This window comes from Brachyhypopomus gauderio, chromosome 2 (genome assembly GCF_052324685.1).
Source record: "Brachyhypopomus gauderio isolate BG-103 chromosome 2, BGAUD_0.2, whole genome shotgun sequence".
Taxonomy (NCBI): Eukaryota; Metazoa; Chordata; class Actinopteri; order Gymnotiformes; family Hypopomidae; genus Brachyhypopomus; species Brachyhypopomus gauderio.
Window position 1 is genome coordinate 22,266,299 of NC_135212.1, and position 18,523 is coordinate 22,284,821.

The 18,523-nt window shown below is 41.4% G+C and overlaps 1 protein-coding gene across 1 annotated transcript in view; it reads left to right on the plus strand.

Moving 5' to 3' along the window:
• slco3a1a (solute carrier organic anion transporter family member 3A1a) overlaps positions 1-18,523 on the plus strand; it is a 35,304-nt gene extending 16,781 nt beyond the window's left edge. The window contains exons 3-10 of the mRNA XM_076991193.1: positions 10,894-10,992; positions 11,535-11,795; positions 13,492-13,656; positions 13,804-14,002; positions 14,216-14,375; positions 14,992-15,164; positions 15,620-15,684; positions 15,913-18,523. Of these exons, the coding sequence (XP_076847308.1) occupies positions 10,894-10,992; positions 11,535-11,795; positions 13,492-13,656; positions 13,804-14,002; positions 14,216-14,375; positions 14,992-15,164; positions 15,620-15,684; positions 15,913-16,289 (1,499 nt within the window). The 3' untranslated portion in view covers positions 16,290-18,523. The remainder of the gene's footprint in view (positions 1-10,893; positions 10,993-11,534; positions 11,796-13,491; positions 13,657-13,803; positions 14,003-14,215; positions 14,376-14,991; positions 15,165-15,619; positions 15,685-15,912) is intronic.

Genomic DNA, 18,523 nt, shown 5'->3' on the forward strand with positions numbered 1-18,523 from the left:
GGTAGAGACCGTGGCAGTGAGAATGGCGGTGAGACATTTTTTAACACTTTGAATAGGATACATTGTAATCACGTTTGTATTGCAGGTTGATTTGTGGTTTGCGTAATGCCCTTGTCTGCATCTCATAGTGTGTGTGTGTGTGTGTGTGTGTGTGTGTGTGTGTGTGTGTGTGTGTGTGTGTGTGTGTGTGTGTGTGTGTGTGTGTGTGTGTGTGTGTTGGGGGAGTTTGGCAGTCTGTGATTTAGAATTCATTCACAAATCACAGATGTTTGGCAGCTGTCCTTTACCACTGTGTGGCTGTTCTTATTACCCATTTCTGCTTGGGAGTAACCTGGCTTGCACCTTCTTCCCAACACTACTGTGGGTGACTGATGTGTCTCTCTAAACTCCCTCCCTGTCTCTGAGGAGGGTCTGCTGAGTCTTGGCACGTTGTGTTATGTGAACAGAGCATGTCTGCTCGACCCCAACCTCTCTCTCCCCTGTGAAATCATTTCATGACACATTTTCCTCCAGGTTGTCCTCCTCCGTCCGCCTTTAGCTGACGTTCCGGTGTTCAAAATGTCATTCGCATTATCCGTTGAATCTCCACTGGTCTAACTCCTAGCTTTATCTGTCTCATTTTCTTGGGATGTTTTGTTTCTATGGTTTCTGTGCAGGTATTGTATGTCAACCCATTTAACTTTTTTATATTAATACATGAGTAGTTTAGAAATGATGGCTTATACATTATAGTGCATGAATAAACCTGGGAGACTCTGGTAAAACCAGACTCTGTTGGCAGCAGATTCTATAGTAAAACATAAATAACAGAGGCGCTCAGGCTCGCACTGGTTTTGTTTATTTGCCACATTCCAAATGTTTGACTGGGAGATGATCACTCAGGGAAATTCTGAGGAAGCCCAAAACCTTCCCACACTGAAAAGATTTGTGTGTGTGTGTGTGTGTGTGTGTGTGTGTGTGTGTGTGTGTGTGTGTGTGTGTGTGTGTGTGTGTGTGTGTGTGTGTGTGTGTGTGTGTGTGTGTGTGTGTGTGTGTGTATGGGTGTGGGTGTGGGTTTGGGTTTGGGTGCTTTTCTGCTGTGAAATTAGCCTTCTGTGTAGAGTGCAGACCTTCTTTACTGAAGGCGGTAATCTTCACATTCACTTCATTCTTCCTGTCATTGTTCTGTGTGGAACAGTTTTCATATTGTACACTTGAGAATGATATAAGGAGGCATGACTCCCAGGCAGTGCTCTGACCTCCTGGAGAACATGCTCTGATCTCCACACATGTCCCGCCGAGCAGTGCTTCATTTGACCCTGATGAAACTGGGAATACGATTGTGAAAGGACTCTGGGGTTTATGTATGGGTGTGGTCATGGGTGTGGTCAGAAACATCAGAGGCTGGAAAAACATGGAACCAATGTGACCAGTGTTCACTGTTCAATCTCTCATCATGCAGGAGAAAATCACAAAAGCACAGACAAAAGTTAAAACCGATACCTGGACTGTCTGGGTGATAACCAGACAGGTGATAGCCATGTGTTGCTTTGCATCATGCATTAATGATCACTCTTCAACTGCATCATTCCAGTATTATTCTGTCACCGAAATGTCTCATCGTGTTAGTGCCGTTGTCTATGTCATTGTCAGTCTGCTAGGTGCTGTTATCCCCTTATCTATCTATCTATCTATCTATCTATCTATCTATCTATCTATCTATCTATCTATCTATCTATCTATCTATCTATCTATCTATCTATCTATCTATCTATCTATCTATCTATCTATCTATCTATCTATCTCTGTTACTTTCTCCTTTTCTCTCTTTTTCCCTCTATGTTAGGGCATTACGTTTTGCTTTGCTTTCTTCTTAGACATTATCGAGGCACACTGTTGTTTAGATGCTTATCACCCAATGACATTGTGTCTTACTTTAAAATATCACCTGAAAACCTCAGTGGAATGTTAGATTATGTATTTTTGAGTGACTGAGAACAAAGTTGACATGACATACACAGTGTGGCCTAATAAATCAAAGAGATTTGAGTGGGCTATGTTTTGAAAATTTTCAATTGGGTATTTACTGATTGATGTGAATCATTCCTCACCCTTTGATAACTATATCAGATCCCATAACGCTCTATAGATTGGTCTGTTCAAAGGTATGTTCACAAGTTTGTGCGTGTGTGTGTATGTGCGCGCGTGTGCGTGTATGTGTGTGTAAGCTCAGGTGGGATTAGTCACAGTGAAGTGCTTAGTAAGCTTGTTTGGGATTACTGGGGACAGGGAACTAGAGCTATGGCAGGAGCTCCTGAGCAGGCCAGATAACAGTCCTACGTACAGAACTACAATAGCACTGATACACACAGGAGATTTTACATCTCTTCAAGATTCAGGTTCAGAGTCAAGCTGTCCTTTATCATAAATTACCCTAATCAAATCCAAACTTTACTCATTGTAGAAGTATAAAATAGGCCTCCAAAACACTTTACAGCATACTTTAGCATTTTTTAGTCTTCTAATGACATCCTTATTTTCCACCTTTATAAACAGTGTTCATATGTCATATTATATGCAGTAACCATACATTGAATGCCTTGTAGTAAAGTTGTTAATTACATAAAAATAAATAATTAAATCTTTAAAAACTGTATACGTATTTGCTAAGATATTCAATTATCTATTTAGCAAGTTAGCTTGTATTCTAACCTGTAAACTGGTGATACAGAAACACAGGAAGTGGTTAAGAAAACTTCACTTGTTACACTATAGCACAGTCTAAAAAGCAAGGATTGTTATTCAGCAGGAGAGGAGAAAAACTTTTTCTTTGTTTTCTGGGATGCCACAGGCTATTCTGCATCTATATTTTCAGAATATAATTGATGTATTTTTAAAAATCACAACATGGATTTGAATTTTCACAAAAGGCTTTTGCTTCCTTCTAGGCTCCTGTGTGGGAAGGTTCTAGGACTAATTTCTCATTCATGATAAATGCATTTATTTAAAACCATTCCATTGAAAACACTTTATTTTATAATTGCAATCATTGATATTACACATTTTTCTTCTTGAAAAGTTGAGAGAAACATAAATAGAGTTGAAAGCTTCTCACCTTCCTGTTCAAGATTCTCTGATGTGCATTTCTTTTCAGTTAAAGCTCCCCGTAAAAGATGATCCCTTAGACTACCGGATGGATTATTTGTGTGCTGTATGAAATGTAATATGAATGAAATTTTTTATGTTTAATTAGATGGTTTATGAGAATGTTGGATCTAGTAGCAGTACATTGCTAGGAAGGAACTGCCTTTTTAAATGAGTGGCACTGGAGAGTTGTCACATGCAGCATGATCTAACATTGTGTCAAATAAAAGCACAAGGTCTGCTGTGTGTACTAGTACTCTCATGGTAATCTGCAATCAAGCATGGCCTATATCCAAACTCAGCGAGTGTGTCCTGGAGAGATGAACGCCCCTCCAGACGAACAGACATGTAGACTCACACTTAGTCTGGCTTCAAAGCCTGTTGCTCCGCATTACATCAAGGATATTTCTCACATTACAGAAATCAGTTGAGCTCTGCTATTCTTCAAGTTTCCTTTAACTTCCTGATGGTTACTGATATTCTGCATGGGCGTTTTAGAAAGCCGACACTCTCTTAGGGGTTAATGGATAGTAAGGAAGATATTTGAGTGTAGAATTGAAACTGAAACATCTAACATGAAAATACGTGTCATGGGAAAAGAGCATGAGTTTCAAACTAATTGTTGTAATGGAACAAATGAAAATAAGCAAAGTAATGGCCATAACTGTCAGAGGTTAAAACTGGGAGGGGGGAGTTTAAAAAGGTAGAAATAATAACAGTAACACACACAGGTGGTACAGCAAATGGAACAGAAATGTTCACCACCTATTTGAGGGTGTGGCATGACAACCGATACATAAAGCAAGCAAAAACCAAAGAAGCAACATAAATAAAAGCCATGTGGTTGCCATGACTGCCAAATGGAGGTGGAAACCATCACAATATGTCTTAATCAGAATGTTTTATTTGTACTTCACATTTATGTTTGGACATGCGCATGTTAAAATATATTGAAAGATACTAGCTTGTTAAAATTAAACTGGGCTAGAAAAGCAGCTTTGTGGCAGTAAAATAAACATCATGGACCTCAGGTTGCTGTTATTCTTTGTTTATTTGGAGAGCTGTAGTCATAAAGTCATAAAGGAAATTGCAAACTGTAGCATTTGCTCATTGTAGTAAATATCCATTCATTTATTTTACGTTGATTACATGAAAAGTCTAAGCATCAAGACCCTGACTACTGTGTTTTAGCTCTTTTGCTGAAGTAGACACATGCACGCACACACACTGGTGAGCCTGTGGACTTGGCTGCTACGGTGTTTTGGCCATGTGAAATGTATCAGGGCCGCATCCACCAGGAAGATTTGCCTGGATTCCACAAATCAATTGCTCCACTCGCCTCGAGACTGCATGCCACATGGCCTGTAATGCTGAGTGGAGTTTTCCAGATTAATTTTTGATTTTGATGTGCTGTCGTGCTTCAGAGTAATAACCACAAATCTTACACAATAAATTAAAGGCTGATTAAGTGGATCACAGGTGCAAATTCTTTCCTCCTCATCTTTACTTGAATTTTCCTTTTGTTGAACTAACCATATGGTTTAAATATGTCCAAATAGAACTCCAACCCCTTTCTGAAAAGGCTTTTGACAAGGAACCCCACGTCCACAGTGGTACAGTGTGTTGTAATGAGTATAAACAACCTTTTGACATGCAGAAGTCTGAGGAGTCCATCAGACACCAGCAAGGGCGTTACCTCCTCTGCAAGACTCCTTCTGTTACCTCACATGGTGTAACAAGAGAGAGTTGACTCCTGTAGTTTAGTAGCAGTCTGACTCAATGGTATCTTCAATTTTGGCCTATCCAAACTATTTCCTAGGATGAATTCTGTGATCGGATGCAAAGCACTTGTAAGTCGCTCTGGATAAGAGCGTCTGCTAAATGTCGTAAATGTAAATGAAGCAAACCTTACATTACATTGAGTGAGAAGATGATGGGAGGCCTTGCAGTGACAGTAATTCACCGTGATCCCCTCTTTGTCCCCATGTTCTTCCTTCGACATGTGCTTTTGTTTTTGTTTAGGCTCCACCCCCTCTGTATTCATGCCCCTGGTCTTTGCCGTGGTCTGTAGTTAGCATTGTGTCGATATAACCTGCGTGCTTGCTCCTTGTGGCGTGGTTTACCCTGCGCTTACGTGTTGGAGTCGTGTCTGCTTCGTTATTTGGTAGTGGTTGTGTGTTATTTTTTTACTATTCTTTGGTTGTTTTGCTTCTCGGTGTATTCACCATGGACTAGAATAAAAGCCTCTCATCCTGCTGCTGCTCCCTCCAGTGTGTTGCATCCAGAAAGACACTGGGGGTTTAAAAATTGGTATGAGGTTAGTGAGTCACACTGCTATGTATATTTGGGGATTTTATGTGATGACATTTGCGTCATTTGGCAGATAACCTTGTTTGGAGATACTTACAGAAGTATCTTTCAAACACATATCCTCATGCTGGTATAAATAGGTTAGTGTAAAGGATACTATCCGGCTACAGTCCTAGCTCAAGCAGGAAAGAGGACAGGAAAGGGGGTTTTGATGTGTCTTTTTGTTGTTGTTATTTGTGTAGTTAAGTGCTCAGTGATTCAGTGAAGAGGTGAGTCGTCAGTCTTTGTTGGAAGACAGCCAGTGTCTTGCCTATGAAGACAGCCTGGGGAAGTTCATTTTCACCACCTCGGTGCCAGGACAGAGAGTTGTCTTTGTCTCCTTTGTGTTTGGAGGGATGATAGATCAAGTAGAGCTGTACTAGAGGCTCAGAGATTGATGGGGGTGGATGAGTACGTTTATGCATGTGGGCGTTGGTCCAGTTCTGTCGTTGTACCTTTTGCGATGTAGTCATGCCCTTACCTAACCCTCATCAGAGCTTTAAATCTGACACTACGGGATGCTATGATTACTTCTACCACATCCACTGAAAGGTTGCTAAAAGCTGGGCAATGCATCATTTCTGGTTGAGGGAGGTGAAGTTCCTGACACACTTCTTTATTCATGTTGAGGGGAGGGAGAGATTGCGTCACAGAGTGTCATTTATGCAGAGCAATGGTACAAAGCAATTCACGCATTTCCCCACAGTGGCTCAAATTTAACATTAGTGAGCTCAGAAGGAAACCTGAGGGTTAATGTGCTCCTCTCCCTGTGGTTGAAAGTAAAAAAAAAATGCTCTGCGCAATCACCTCACCAAATCCACTTTTACGTGCAGACGAGCGCACGTCAGCCTCGCTCTGTTGGTTTCAGGGCTACATCTGTGAAGAGGAACCTTGACCTGCACAGTCCGAAGATTTCTCACCAATCAGCTCACTGATGGGATGAAGCTAGCATGCTAACAGCTCGCTAACTGAGGCAGAGTCATACGAGTACTAAAGCCACACTGTTTTCTCTGGTTAAGTTCTTTTTTTTAAATAAAGATTTATCAATATTCTCTGAGCACAAATCATGTAAAATTGGCTATAGCCCATGTCAGGTAGACCACTTTAACGCATTCAATTTTTATAGTTTTAGTAATAGTCATGTTAATCATATTTTACAACTACTGCGAGATTGAAATAGGTCAGAAGGTGGTTTGTTCTCATCTCTAGGCGGAAAGGAAGCAGGCCGCTAGCCTAACTGTCACTATTCTGTGTAAGAACACTTGCGCTTCCTTTCTGAGGTTTCCTGAGGACAACAGCAGTGACCGCGTTGCTATGAGCAGTCAACACATGTACACACACAACTGTCATTCTCCAAGGAAACACTTAAACGTGGCACTTGCCTGTACTTCTCTGCGTAGTGCTGGTATGGGTGTGTGCTTTCAGGACGGAAATTCTGCAGCTGTTTTTCTTGAAATTTCAAAGTGAACTTTTATCGGTTGCCTGTTCATGGGTTTGTCTGCTTCATATTCATCACAACTCGCTTTTTTTTTTCCACAAACTGTTTAACTCCTATTAGAGAGAGAGAGAGAGAGATCGAGAGAGAGAGAGATAGAGAGAGAGAGATCGAGATCGATCAATTAGACATTTAAAAGATATTAAGCATTCAGATTAGGGCTCAAGAAGAAAGACGATGCACCACAGCAAGTACAACTGGTTGAGTTGCATGATTATCAGATGATAATTTGAAGGGCATTCATGCAAAAATCCAAATTACTCCAAAGCACTCACTATCTTTCTCTACATCGCAGCTGCTGAAACAAAATATACAGAAAGTTAGTCTAATATCCAACTAATACAAACGTGAGTCCAAACCAAACATCCACATTCAGTCACTGTTGTCAGCGTGTCTCATTTAACTGGATTAATATAGTGTTTTTTCTTTAAAGCAAAACCCACCAGCACACAAGTACTATATTCTGTGTACAGGTCTTCTTATATTCTTATGGGCTGTTTATAATGCTTAATTTCCCTTTTGTGAAGCTCTGTAATCAGTTGTTTTATACTGTCCTCAGATACCCAGTGCTACTAGAGATTCCTAAGAGGAAAAATTGTAGTCATCTTTCATTCACATGTACAGTACTGCGGAAACAACATTGTGTACTCCTAGCAGATCTCCAGCCATATCTCCCTAAATCTCCTTTTATCCTTCTCTCACTTCTCTCCTTCCTTCTCTTTCTATCTCTCTCTTTCTGGTTATCATACTCTGTACTGTAGCAGTGCACTCAATCTGGTCTGCTTGAATTTGTGTATTTCAAATAAAAGGAACCACAATCCAGTTTGCTTCAGAGGACAGTCTAGCAATGAGACCAGATATGCAGTTGCAGCTTGGAGTTTGTGTGTGTGTGTGCATGTGTGTGCGTGTGCATGTGTGTGCGTGTGCATGTGTGTGCGTGTGCATGTGTGTGCGTGTGCATGTACATGTGTGTACGTGTGTACGTGTGTACGTGTGTGTGTGTGTGTGTGTGGTTTTTCTCATACCACCACTTTAGTGGGCGGTAGGGTCAGGAAGCAGACCTCAGTTGTCAACACAAACACACGCTCTCTCACTCACTCACATACAGACTCTCTCACTCACTCACTCTCTCACACACACACACACACACACACACACACACACACACAGTACAGTTTTTGTCCTCTTTGATCCTAGGCATGGTAATTTAGCGAATGGTGGAACTGACTCACTTTTTCCAGGCGTGCTCATTAATTGGATGCTGGGGGCAGCTGAGCTGCATGTGCGCGGTTGACTGTGCAGGGCGGGGCTGACTGTGCAGGGCGGGGCTGACTGTGCAGGGTGGGGCTGACTGTGCAGGGTGGGGCTGACTGTGCAGGGCAGGACTGGGTGGGGCGGGGCAGACCTAACAGGGCAAGAGGTGCTCTCTGTGCTGGTGTAGTCGAGGCCCACTAGCCTGAGCAGGGTTAACATGGGACTGCTACTTGGGCGAGCACCAGAGCATTTCACTTTGTCCTCTGCAGTGTGGAAATGAGATTCACACTAACTGTGCTTGTGTACATGCGTGTGGTCTAGTTAATGGCTCTCTGATGTCTTCAGCGATATGCATACTTGGGAAGTCTGTTGTGCTCCTGTTATTGAAGAAGTGAGTGAGTCATTAGCCCAGTGAGTCATTATCCTAGTGACTTCACTCTCTAAGACCTAAGACCCTCTTGTTCACTGGTATGTCCTGAACGCACCATATGTTTGTTCATGAGTATTGTATTACATTAATGAATACCGAGACAAAGCCAGTATGTGGTATTAATTGTCGTATTAATTTCATAGCCTGTGCAATTAAATTTCACTGCCTGTTTATGCTCACATGCATGTGTGCATGACTGTGTGTTTCATTCAAAGGCCGCGCTGCAGTGCCGCAGTGATCGCTGTTTGATTAGCTGCCTCATGCCATAAATGCCAACCTACTGCTGTACCGTTCATTAGAGAGTGAGAGGAGACCCAGATAGCAGGACTCCACAGGGCTGGTGGACTCTCCCAGGTCCAAACAGTGATGATCTACTGGCACCACTTTTTGATGGCACATTAGCAGCCATTTGTGCCTGGTGCTTCTCTTGTAATGGCTGCTTCTGGCTCCTGCTGAGTTCTGTTGTAAGAAACTCCACTGTGTAAATTATACTCTCGTCAATATATCCACGTATGCAGTATGAAATATGCACATGTATACAGTATGAAAACCTGAGGGTCTTGCATCAGTTTAAAATTGAAAAATGGAAGCAGAATTGTCCTAGTGAGGACAGAAGAAGCAGATGAACTGCAGCTGTTCTGAATTTGATGAAACCTGTAACGTTGCTTCACTGGGTTTGCTTAGAATGCGCATCGCTCTCACTGCAAGTCATTTTGTAGGCAAAGAAGAATGTTTGAAATCAAGATTTTTTTCTTTTCTATATTCTTTTCTATAATTAACTGCCCCTTCTGCATGTTTAATGACCAGTATTCATCCAAAGTGTCATGCCTGTGAAAATTGTTTAGAATGCGCCATCTTGTGGTTGTAATAGGAATCAAAGCACCATTTCAGAAAAGGGTTTTGGGGAAAGGAGAACTGGATCAAGTGGATTATTTTAGAGAACAGGAGATGGCAGCAGAAGCTTGTCTGTTGCTTTTGTTTTCTTCAGATCAGCATGAAGTAAATAGCATCAAAGAGCTAAAGAAACTGATGGTCCTGGATCTACGAAAATCTCACAGACATAATGGCTCATATATGACTACAATGGTTCCCTACAGTTTCACTGCTGTGCTGTGTATGATATTACAGTCCATAATGTCCATCATAATTTAGGGGTATATATTAATATCTCCCGTCGTTATAAAACCATGACTTCAGATTAGACGACACAAACACAGTCAGTTTTTGACCTTAGGCTCAAGACTTGGGCCTGATTGCGGATCAGGTTTGTGTTCTGTCCTGACTGTGGAACAGTGGACAAGCTTTTTTACCCTCTCCTAGTTTAGGGAGCAAGGGAACAATCTCCATATTTCATGGATGTGGGGAATATGACTGTGTGTCTAGAGATGTGCTGTCTGAGGTGCTCCAGGAGTTTTGGGGCTGATGGTGTGAGTGAGAGCTGTGTCCACATTCTCAGTGTTAAATCAAGAACATTCTATGTGGTCGTTGGCTTTCTCCTTTTCTCAAACTCCTGCTTGGGATATTCGTGGACAGGAACTTCTGAGGAGCTGAGAACAGAGAGACACAGCCACCTCTATTCCCCTGCAACCCTGAAATGAACAGAATGAGATGAGAAGATGAGATGATTATAGAAATTATTTAATTTTACTTACTGGGGCCCGAAACACTGTAGTTATGAGATATTAGAGCAGTTGAAAAAACACACAAAAAGCAGCAAATGGTTGAGTGCAAATATATTGGTCACATTTGATCTCCTTAAGTATATGTTGCCCTTCAAAACTGTGAACAATGTTAATTAAGGCACACGTCAGATGCATGGTATGTGTGAAGTTGCAAATACTCCATTTCCCAAAATGTATAGCGAAAAACAACAGAGGATTTCTACATAAATAAAGAACAGTGAATTTTGTGCTGTTCACATTTTGCTACACCTTTTTTAGTTGTAAAACTGTATAGCACATACACCTGTGCCATAATGTGTTATTTATTGACTTCTAATCTCAATTTTGTTTAATATTTAAAATGTTTAACTCCATGACAAATAACCAATTTAATGATCAATCTGCCAAAAGTGTGTTTATGGCAATATTGTGTTTTAAATCGTGCAAAAAGATAAGCACATAGGCTGGTTTGAGTTTGGATATTCTCAGCAGTGCATGTCTGAATTGGGAAGAAAGATGCAGATCATGGATTGAGATGGTGTGATAATTATATTCTGTGTCTGCTCTGTGTCTCGTGACAGGTATCCTGTTCTCCACCCTGGTGTTTGGACCTGCTTGTGGATTCATCCTTGGTTCTGTCTGCACTAAATTTTATGTGGATGCTGTCTTCATTGACACGAGTGAGTTGCAAATCAGTCCTCGCTTGTGTTTGAGCCTTGCGGACGTAAAATACTGTGTTTAGGCCAGTTAGACGCTATTGTAGATGATTGTGGTCTTCCAAGACTTTGTCTGCTAGTTGCACCATGACTGGAATATTAAAATATTGAATAGTTTGATAGCACAGTACTGTGATGAAATTATGAATATTTGACAACCCAAAAAAATGATTAAATAATGAGAATAAGTTTAACTCTTTGTTACTGTGCTGTCATATCCATTAAGTCCACCTAAAGAAGTAAGGAGTGAATATGCAAATTCTAGTGAATACCAAGAATGCAATTAAAGTAGATCTGCTATTACGCTAATGATCCACAATTCGTCCACAATTGCGTTTGTTTCTTGTTATTAAATGCTCAATTTAAAGTATTCTATTGATTTCAATGAAAACATTATTTTGAATATAAACACCAAATATGCCACAAAACCTGTTTATCATCTTATTCTCCTCTATAAAAATGTGCACGATATTAATTCACGTATCACCACACCGCCGACCCCCCAGCCAAGCTGGACATCACCCCCGATGACCCCCGCTGGATTGGCGCCTGGTGGGGGGGCTTCCTCCTCTGCGGGGCCTTGCTCTTCTTCTCTGCCCTCTTCATGTTCGGCTTCCCCTCCTCCCTGGACGAGGGGCAGAGTGAGAGCGGAGCGGAGAGCGAGCAGGCCATGCTGCCACCCCCCACGGACAGGGCCAAGCCCAGCAACGGCGTCCCGCGCAACCACGAGCCTGGCACCGGCCCGTCCTGCTGCGAACAGCTCCGAGGTAGCGCAGTGCATGCAGCATGTCTTAAGAATCCTTGAATTAGTCTCTAAATGAACTCTAATAACTATCAAAGCCCACAAACCATGAACACGCAGGTGGGAGTGGGAAGGTCATATAGGAATAAAATTGCTATGGCTACTTTTTGTTTAATTAATAAAAAAACAAAACATGAGCCTATCCAAAAAAAAAAGTTATATAGTTGCATAATCTTCTACCCTGACTGGACTTGCTGAGTGTGAACATTTAAACACACACGCATACATACATACATACATTTATATATGAATACCAAAAAGTGTTATAAATAATTTAAAATAGACTATTAAATATACTTTGAAGCAACAAGTTATCTTGATTCATAGCTTTATTTACAGTATGTACAGTATATAGTACGTTTAGCCCAGAACATCCCATGAAGGATGATCGTTCCTTATGTATATGGAAGGAATGCACCTATGTCAGTTTTAAATTTTGGAAGCCAGAAACACAGCTGTATATATAAATATTCCATTCCAGCACAGGAGGGGGATCCAAACCCAAGCATGGGAGAATATCCATGGGCCTCTGTGCCACAAAACAGAACCAACACTACTTAAGGAAGATTTAGAATATCTTTTGCATAATTACAGTAACCCTGGTTCTTAATCTGTGTTCTTTCTCAACGTGGCCACAGTGACTTAGCTCTCTGACTCCTTCTACGCGTTCAGCTCTCTGATTTTGAAAGAACGCTCCTAAAAGCGGATCCAGATAATAGGCCCCAATAGCGGAGCCGTCCCAGCGTATGAGGAGCACAGCCGTCTCCTCCATTAGCAGTGGAGGCAGTTAACCTCCTTCTCTTCTTCAAGCTCTTATAGAACAGGCCCAGAGAGAACACAAGAGTAGCCCATCTGGGCTATTATATGAAAGCATATTATAAGCTCAAAATCCATCTGGATCCTTCATAACAACATAAAATAAGACTGAAATTAGGCAAATTCACTTTCATTAAATCCTTAAGTAACAAGCAGAAAAAACAAAAACATAAAAATAGATCAGAATTTTCAAGGCTGTTGTGCCGTTGAGTATTGATGTCATTGGGGCATTCATGTCAGCAGGAAGCTGAGGAGCACATAGGAACATGCAGATGTCATTTACCTTTCCTGGTACACAGGAATACAAGGAGATGCTAACTCCCTCCAGTTAAAAAGAGCCATGATGGTAACCACCCCTCTATAGCACTTTCAACCCCCCTTTTAATTAATGTGATGTTTGTGTTAATTATATTTTCACGCTAACCATAGGTGCAATTTACACTCAGTTGCCATGGGCATATCAGGAATTCTTCATGTCAGACGACCATAGGGGCCATACAGATGACCATAGGGGCTGTACAGACTACCATAGGGCCCTACAGAAAGATCTGTGGTTGATCTCAAAAAGGAAAACAATAAACACCATTAACTACAGACCGAGATGACAGAGATTAGCCATCACTAGCTAACGGGTAAACAACTAATGAGAGAAAATCTGGTGGGGGAGGGGCAATTAGGATGGTTTGTTTTTGGTAAAGACTGCAAAGAGGATGTATCTGTGGGAATGGATCACAATAGACAACAATGTTCTTTGTATGAAAGGCTACAGTGGTAACACTTTTTCATGCTTTCTTTCTTTCTCTCTCTTTCTGTCCCTTTTTTCTTCCATTTTCTCCTCACCGCAGTAATTCCCAAGGTGACCAAACACCTGCTGTCCAACCCTGTGTTTACCTGTATCATCCTGGCAGCTTGCATGGAGATCGCAGTGGTGGCTGGATTTGCTGCCTTCCTGGGCAAATACTTGGAGCAGCAGTTTAACCTCACCACAACCTCTGCTAATCAGCTCTTGGGTATGCCTGACTCACTCCGCATACGACGTATGAGCACAAACGCACACATGCAGACCGTGTTCACGTTCAAAATTCATATGACTTTGTTAAGGAAACCGAATGAGTGTGTGGCCAGCGTACATCACCAGTATTTCTCTTCCTGAGCAGGTATGACGGCCATCCCGTGTGCATGCCTGGGCATATTCATGGGGGGGTTGCTGGTGAAGAAGCTGAATCTCACTGCTCTGGGGGCCATACGGATGGCCATGCTGGTCAACCTAATCTCCACTGCCTGCTACGTGTCCTTCCTATTTCTGGGCTGTGACACGGGACCTGTCGCCGGGGTGACTGTCGCCTATGGCAACGAGTAAGGAAGGCTAGAGCCTTTTACCCCCTCATATAAAGAGCTTGTTTATGTTTGTTTTGTTGACATTTATGCAATTTTTGTGATGGGGAGCAGTTGTGGTAGTGCCACAGTCATTTGTAAGCTGTGAACACAAGGGCTAATGTGTATGTGTATGTGTTTGTGTTTGTGTGTGTGTGTGTGTGTGTGTGTGTGTGTGTGTGTGTGTGTGTGTAGGACCCTACAACCAGGCCAAAAACCAGAAGCCTCGTGCTTGAGTAACTGTAACTGCTACACATCATCGGTTAGCCCCGTGTGTGGCTCCAACGGAGTGACGTACCTGTCGTCATGTTTTGCTGGCTGCACCATCAGCGCTGGCGCTTCACCTAATGCCCAGGTTCTTACCTTTACATTCTTTACGGGTTCTTACCTTTACGTTCTCTTCTCAGTCACTGCGTGACTTTCTGATGGTCTGTCTGTTTATATTTCATTTTTCTCCTGTCCCATGTTGTGACTATTTAACAAATTTATTTCTCTCATTCTTCTCTGAGACACATGATTCAGCTCATACAATGTGCATCTAGCTGTCTAGAAAGGACAATCTGACCTGCACTGAGCCTTTTTATAGGCTCCTGTAGTATGGCAGTGTGCATACATTAACATACAAAAAACATGAACATGGCGTCCTTGTAATAAACAGTTATTGCTATTCAACTCTCTCAACACAAACACACGAGCTTGTGTTCAGCACAGATTCTTGCACGAGTGTGTATAATCCGCTTTGGCCTGGCCCTAGCCTTTGGTGTTCCCAGTGGTGTAGAAGTCAAGAGTTGACTTTTCAGTGATAAATATTCACAATATTATGGCCATAGTTGTGTTTATCCTTGCACATTTAAATCACTAAGTGTGTGTGGACACCACAGTGACCATAAACTGCCTGAATGTTTTACAGCCATTATATATTGCATGTGTTTTATAACAGGTTTTTAAATTTACCCTTTAAACCCGCACAGAACCTGACGAGGTGCCTGTGCATTTCTGGCGAAGGAGACGTGGGTACAGCCGTGCCGGGGAAGTGCCCCAGTCCCGGCTGCCAGCAGTCCTTCCTCATCTTCCTGTGTGTGATCTGCGTCTGCAGCATGATAGGTGCCATGGCTCAGACTCCGTCCGTCATCATCCTCATCAGGTGACCCTGCTCCCCGTGCCCTCTCCCACACTTCAAAGTCATGTTTGAAGTCCGTCTGTCTGTGTTTGTGTGCAATCTGAAAGAGTACCTATTCAAGAGCCCGGGCTGGTTCTGAAGTTCTAAAGATGCTGTGATGATCGTTTTTGTCTTAAATAGTTGCATTTAAAAACAATAACAAAGCTTTGGTGTTTAATTCATTTTCATTTTATTTTATTTGCCTAACAAGTTATTTAGCAGTCTATAAAGCAGATTTTCAGAATCAGTAATGCCTGGATAAAAAAATGTCTCCTGTCAATTTTTCCCTCAGTATTGACCTCTGCAGTTTACCCAAACTGACTAATTGAAATAAAACTTTTCTAGAGGCACATTACACGTTAAACATTTTCACATATTTCGTTTTTCTTACCATATCCCAGTCTCTGATTTCTTCTCTCTGTCTTTCTCCATCTCTATAGAACCGTCAGCTCGGAGCTGAAATCATACGCTCTTGGGGTGCTTTTTCTTTCACTGCGCCTGCTAGGTAAGACCAGTGACACAAAAACAGCCAGTGTACACCACAACTCCTGATATCTGAAGAGAAACCTGTGTCTTAAATCTGTTAAGACCCTAAAGGTGGCTCTTAAACAGATTTTTGTAATGGTCTATTAGGTTAAATGTTCTCCCTCTCCTGACAGTTGTCACAGTAATCATTTTTGTTAAACACCATTAAATGATCTGTGATTGCCAAATGATTTGAACTGTTTTGCAGGATTCATCCCACCACCTTTGATCTTTGGTGCGGGGATTGACTCCACATGCCTGTTCTGGAGCACCGAGTGTGGGGCACGGGGAGCTTGCGTGCTGTATGATAACGTATCCTACCGCCACCTCTACGTGAGCCTGGCCATTGTGCTGAAGGTCATCGCCTTCGTCCTCTACACCACCACGTGGCAGTGCCTACGGAGGAATTACAAGAAGTACATTAAAAACAACGAGACCTATGTGACATCCACCGAAATCTTCTCCTCCGATGTAAACCTGGATAGTCTGGGAAAGGGAGCCAGCCAGAACCCAGTGAACAGGACAAAGTTTATATACAGCTTGGAGGACCATGAGTGGTGTGAAAACATGGAGTCCGTGTTATAGAATAGACCAGAATAAAGGACCTCCTCTATGCTTTGAAATATGCGTCTTTTGAAGGACTTGTCACTGTTATTCCGTTGGTTTTTGTGCTTGGAAAGATGGGGGATGTATTTTTGTTTTTTTCCTTTAAGGAAGACGTTTCTAAGGGTCCTGTGACCACTGTAAAGGACTGCTGCACTGAATCTATGCTGACGGCCCTGTCGGCAACATGTTCTACACAGAGGTCATGTCATCATATCACAGAAGATCTCCAGTACCAGTGAACTTTGTCATGGTTGTTCACTGGAGACGTGTACTGTATTCTCCAGCTAGAATGAGCTGGAATTAGGCCAATTACCCAGTAGAGATGTCTTACATGTATGTCCTCACAAACTGACCATTTCTGCATTGTTGAAGCAAAATTTTGTTAAAATTTATTTTAGTTTTAAATGTTGGTTTATGTTTCTTATCACAAGGAGGACAAAGGACAGAACCAATCAGATGCATTAAATGCATTTTCTGTGTTGAATGCACAGATAAAACTCAATCATGCTTTCTATCTGCCAGTGATTGTTTCATGCAAGTAGCAGGCAGTATCAGCACATATTGTGTTAACATTGTGGCCAAAATACACAGATTCCTTTTGCAATAGAAATTTTATCTACTGTTTTATCACAAAATTTGTTTTTATAGTTGCATAGTATTAACTCAATCTCAGTTTTGCTCAAAACATTTGTAACCCTAAACATGTCTTAAATGTGTGGTCATTGAGAAATATGTTAGATATCTACGTTGGTGCAATATTTGGAATGTGTATTTGAAAAAGCCAGAGAATTTAGATCTAACATTTGTTCACTAATGTTTGTTTGGTTGTTTTCTTTTAGGTTTTTTGTTTGTTTGTTTGTTTGTTTAGTTTTTGTTTTGTTTTTTAGAGCGCATTATTTTTTTAAGAAAAAAAAATTTATTGATTACTGATCAACATGACAGTGTCATGTTTCCCAGAGGAATAGGATCATGTGATTTACAAATATGGAATAATTGTGCATTGTATAAATATATAGATCGTGACCGTAACCAGGAAAGAAGAAGAACAGGTAAGAAAGGATGAAACAGGTGAGAAAGGAGAGCAGGAGAGCTTGTTCTTAAAGTGATGGTGACTCAGATGTACACCTCTACCCCAAACTGGAATGTCTCGCTCTTTCAAGCCAAAACAAGCAGCTACACAGAGTATCACACTGACTCTGAGGTCAGTCAGGGTAGTGGGAGGCCAGTCCTTTGGGCCAGCAACATTTCTTCACACAGATCCATATTAGGTGAACGCCTTATACACGAGGAGACGGCACAACTACGGGGACTAACATTTAGCTGACTGAGTGTTTCTAGCTTAGTTCAATGCCATCTTGGATCTTGCAAGCTTTCACTTTGACTCTGGCAGTATTCCAGATGGGAGCCACTTCTTTGGCCAGTCAGCATGTTCTAATAGCTTACAAGGATGGTTCAGCTGATGGCAGCCACTAAATAAACAAATGCCCATGTGACAAATTGTTGGGGGAATGCCAAACCACTACTGTAGTGCAGATCAACATAAACACTCATGAAATATAAAAAAAAATGGTTCCCACCAAGGCCCTTAAAATCTAAATGAATATTTTAAAAAGTAATGTCAGTTGAGTACATGCAAAGCCATACTGCCTGCACAAGGCAGAGCATCCGACTAGGATGGGCCTAAGACTCCAGGCAATGCCCCGGCTTTTACCCATTTTATAAAGCAAACAGAACTGACACTTAGTTTATGGGATATATTAAAAAAATGTAATCAGACTCACTGCTGCTGTAAAGGCCTACTGCGTCTGCATGCAAAGATAAAAACACCATGGTACATGGAATTCTCCGCTTGTTCCATTTTGATGCCAGATACTGATGCATCCACTCCCCCCCCTTGCTACAAATAACCCTATAACTGATAGTGTACATAATTTGAAAACCTATTTAAGGCTTAATAGCACATTTGTGTTTTATCAATAAAGGTATATCGGAAGTAAATGGACAGGTAGTATCCATATACTTTTTGTATGGCAGATAGTTTTATTTTATTCTGCAAATAAATTATTTTTCAGAAAATGCTCAGGTTTTGGCACTATGGTTGTTGAGCTTTTTGAGTGGATGAAAAAGACTGTTTTGCAATAGTATTGTTCAGCAATTAAATTTACTCACTTAAACATCAAAATAATTACATATTAAATTTTTTGGAAAACGTA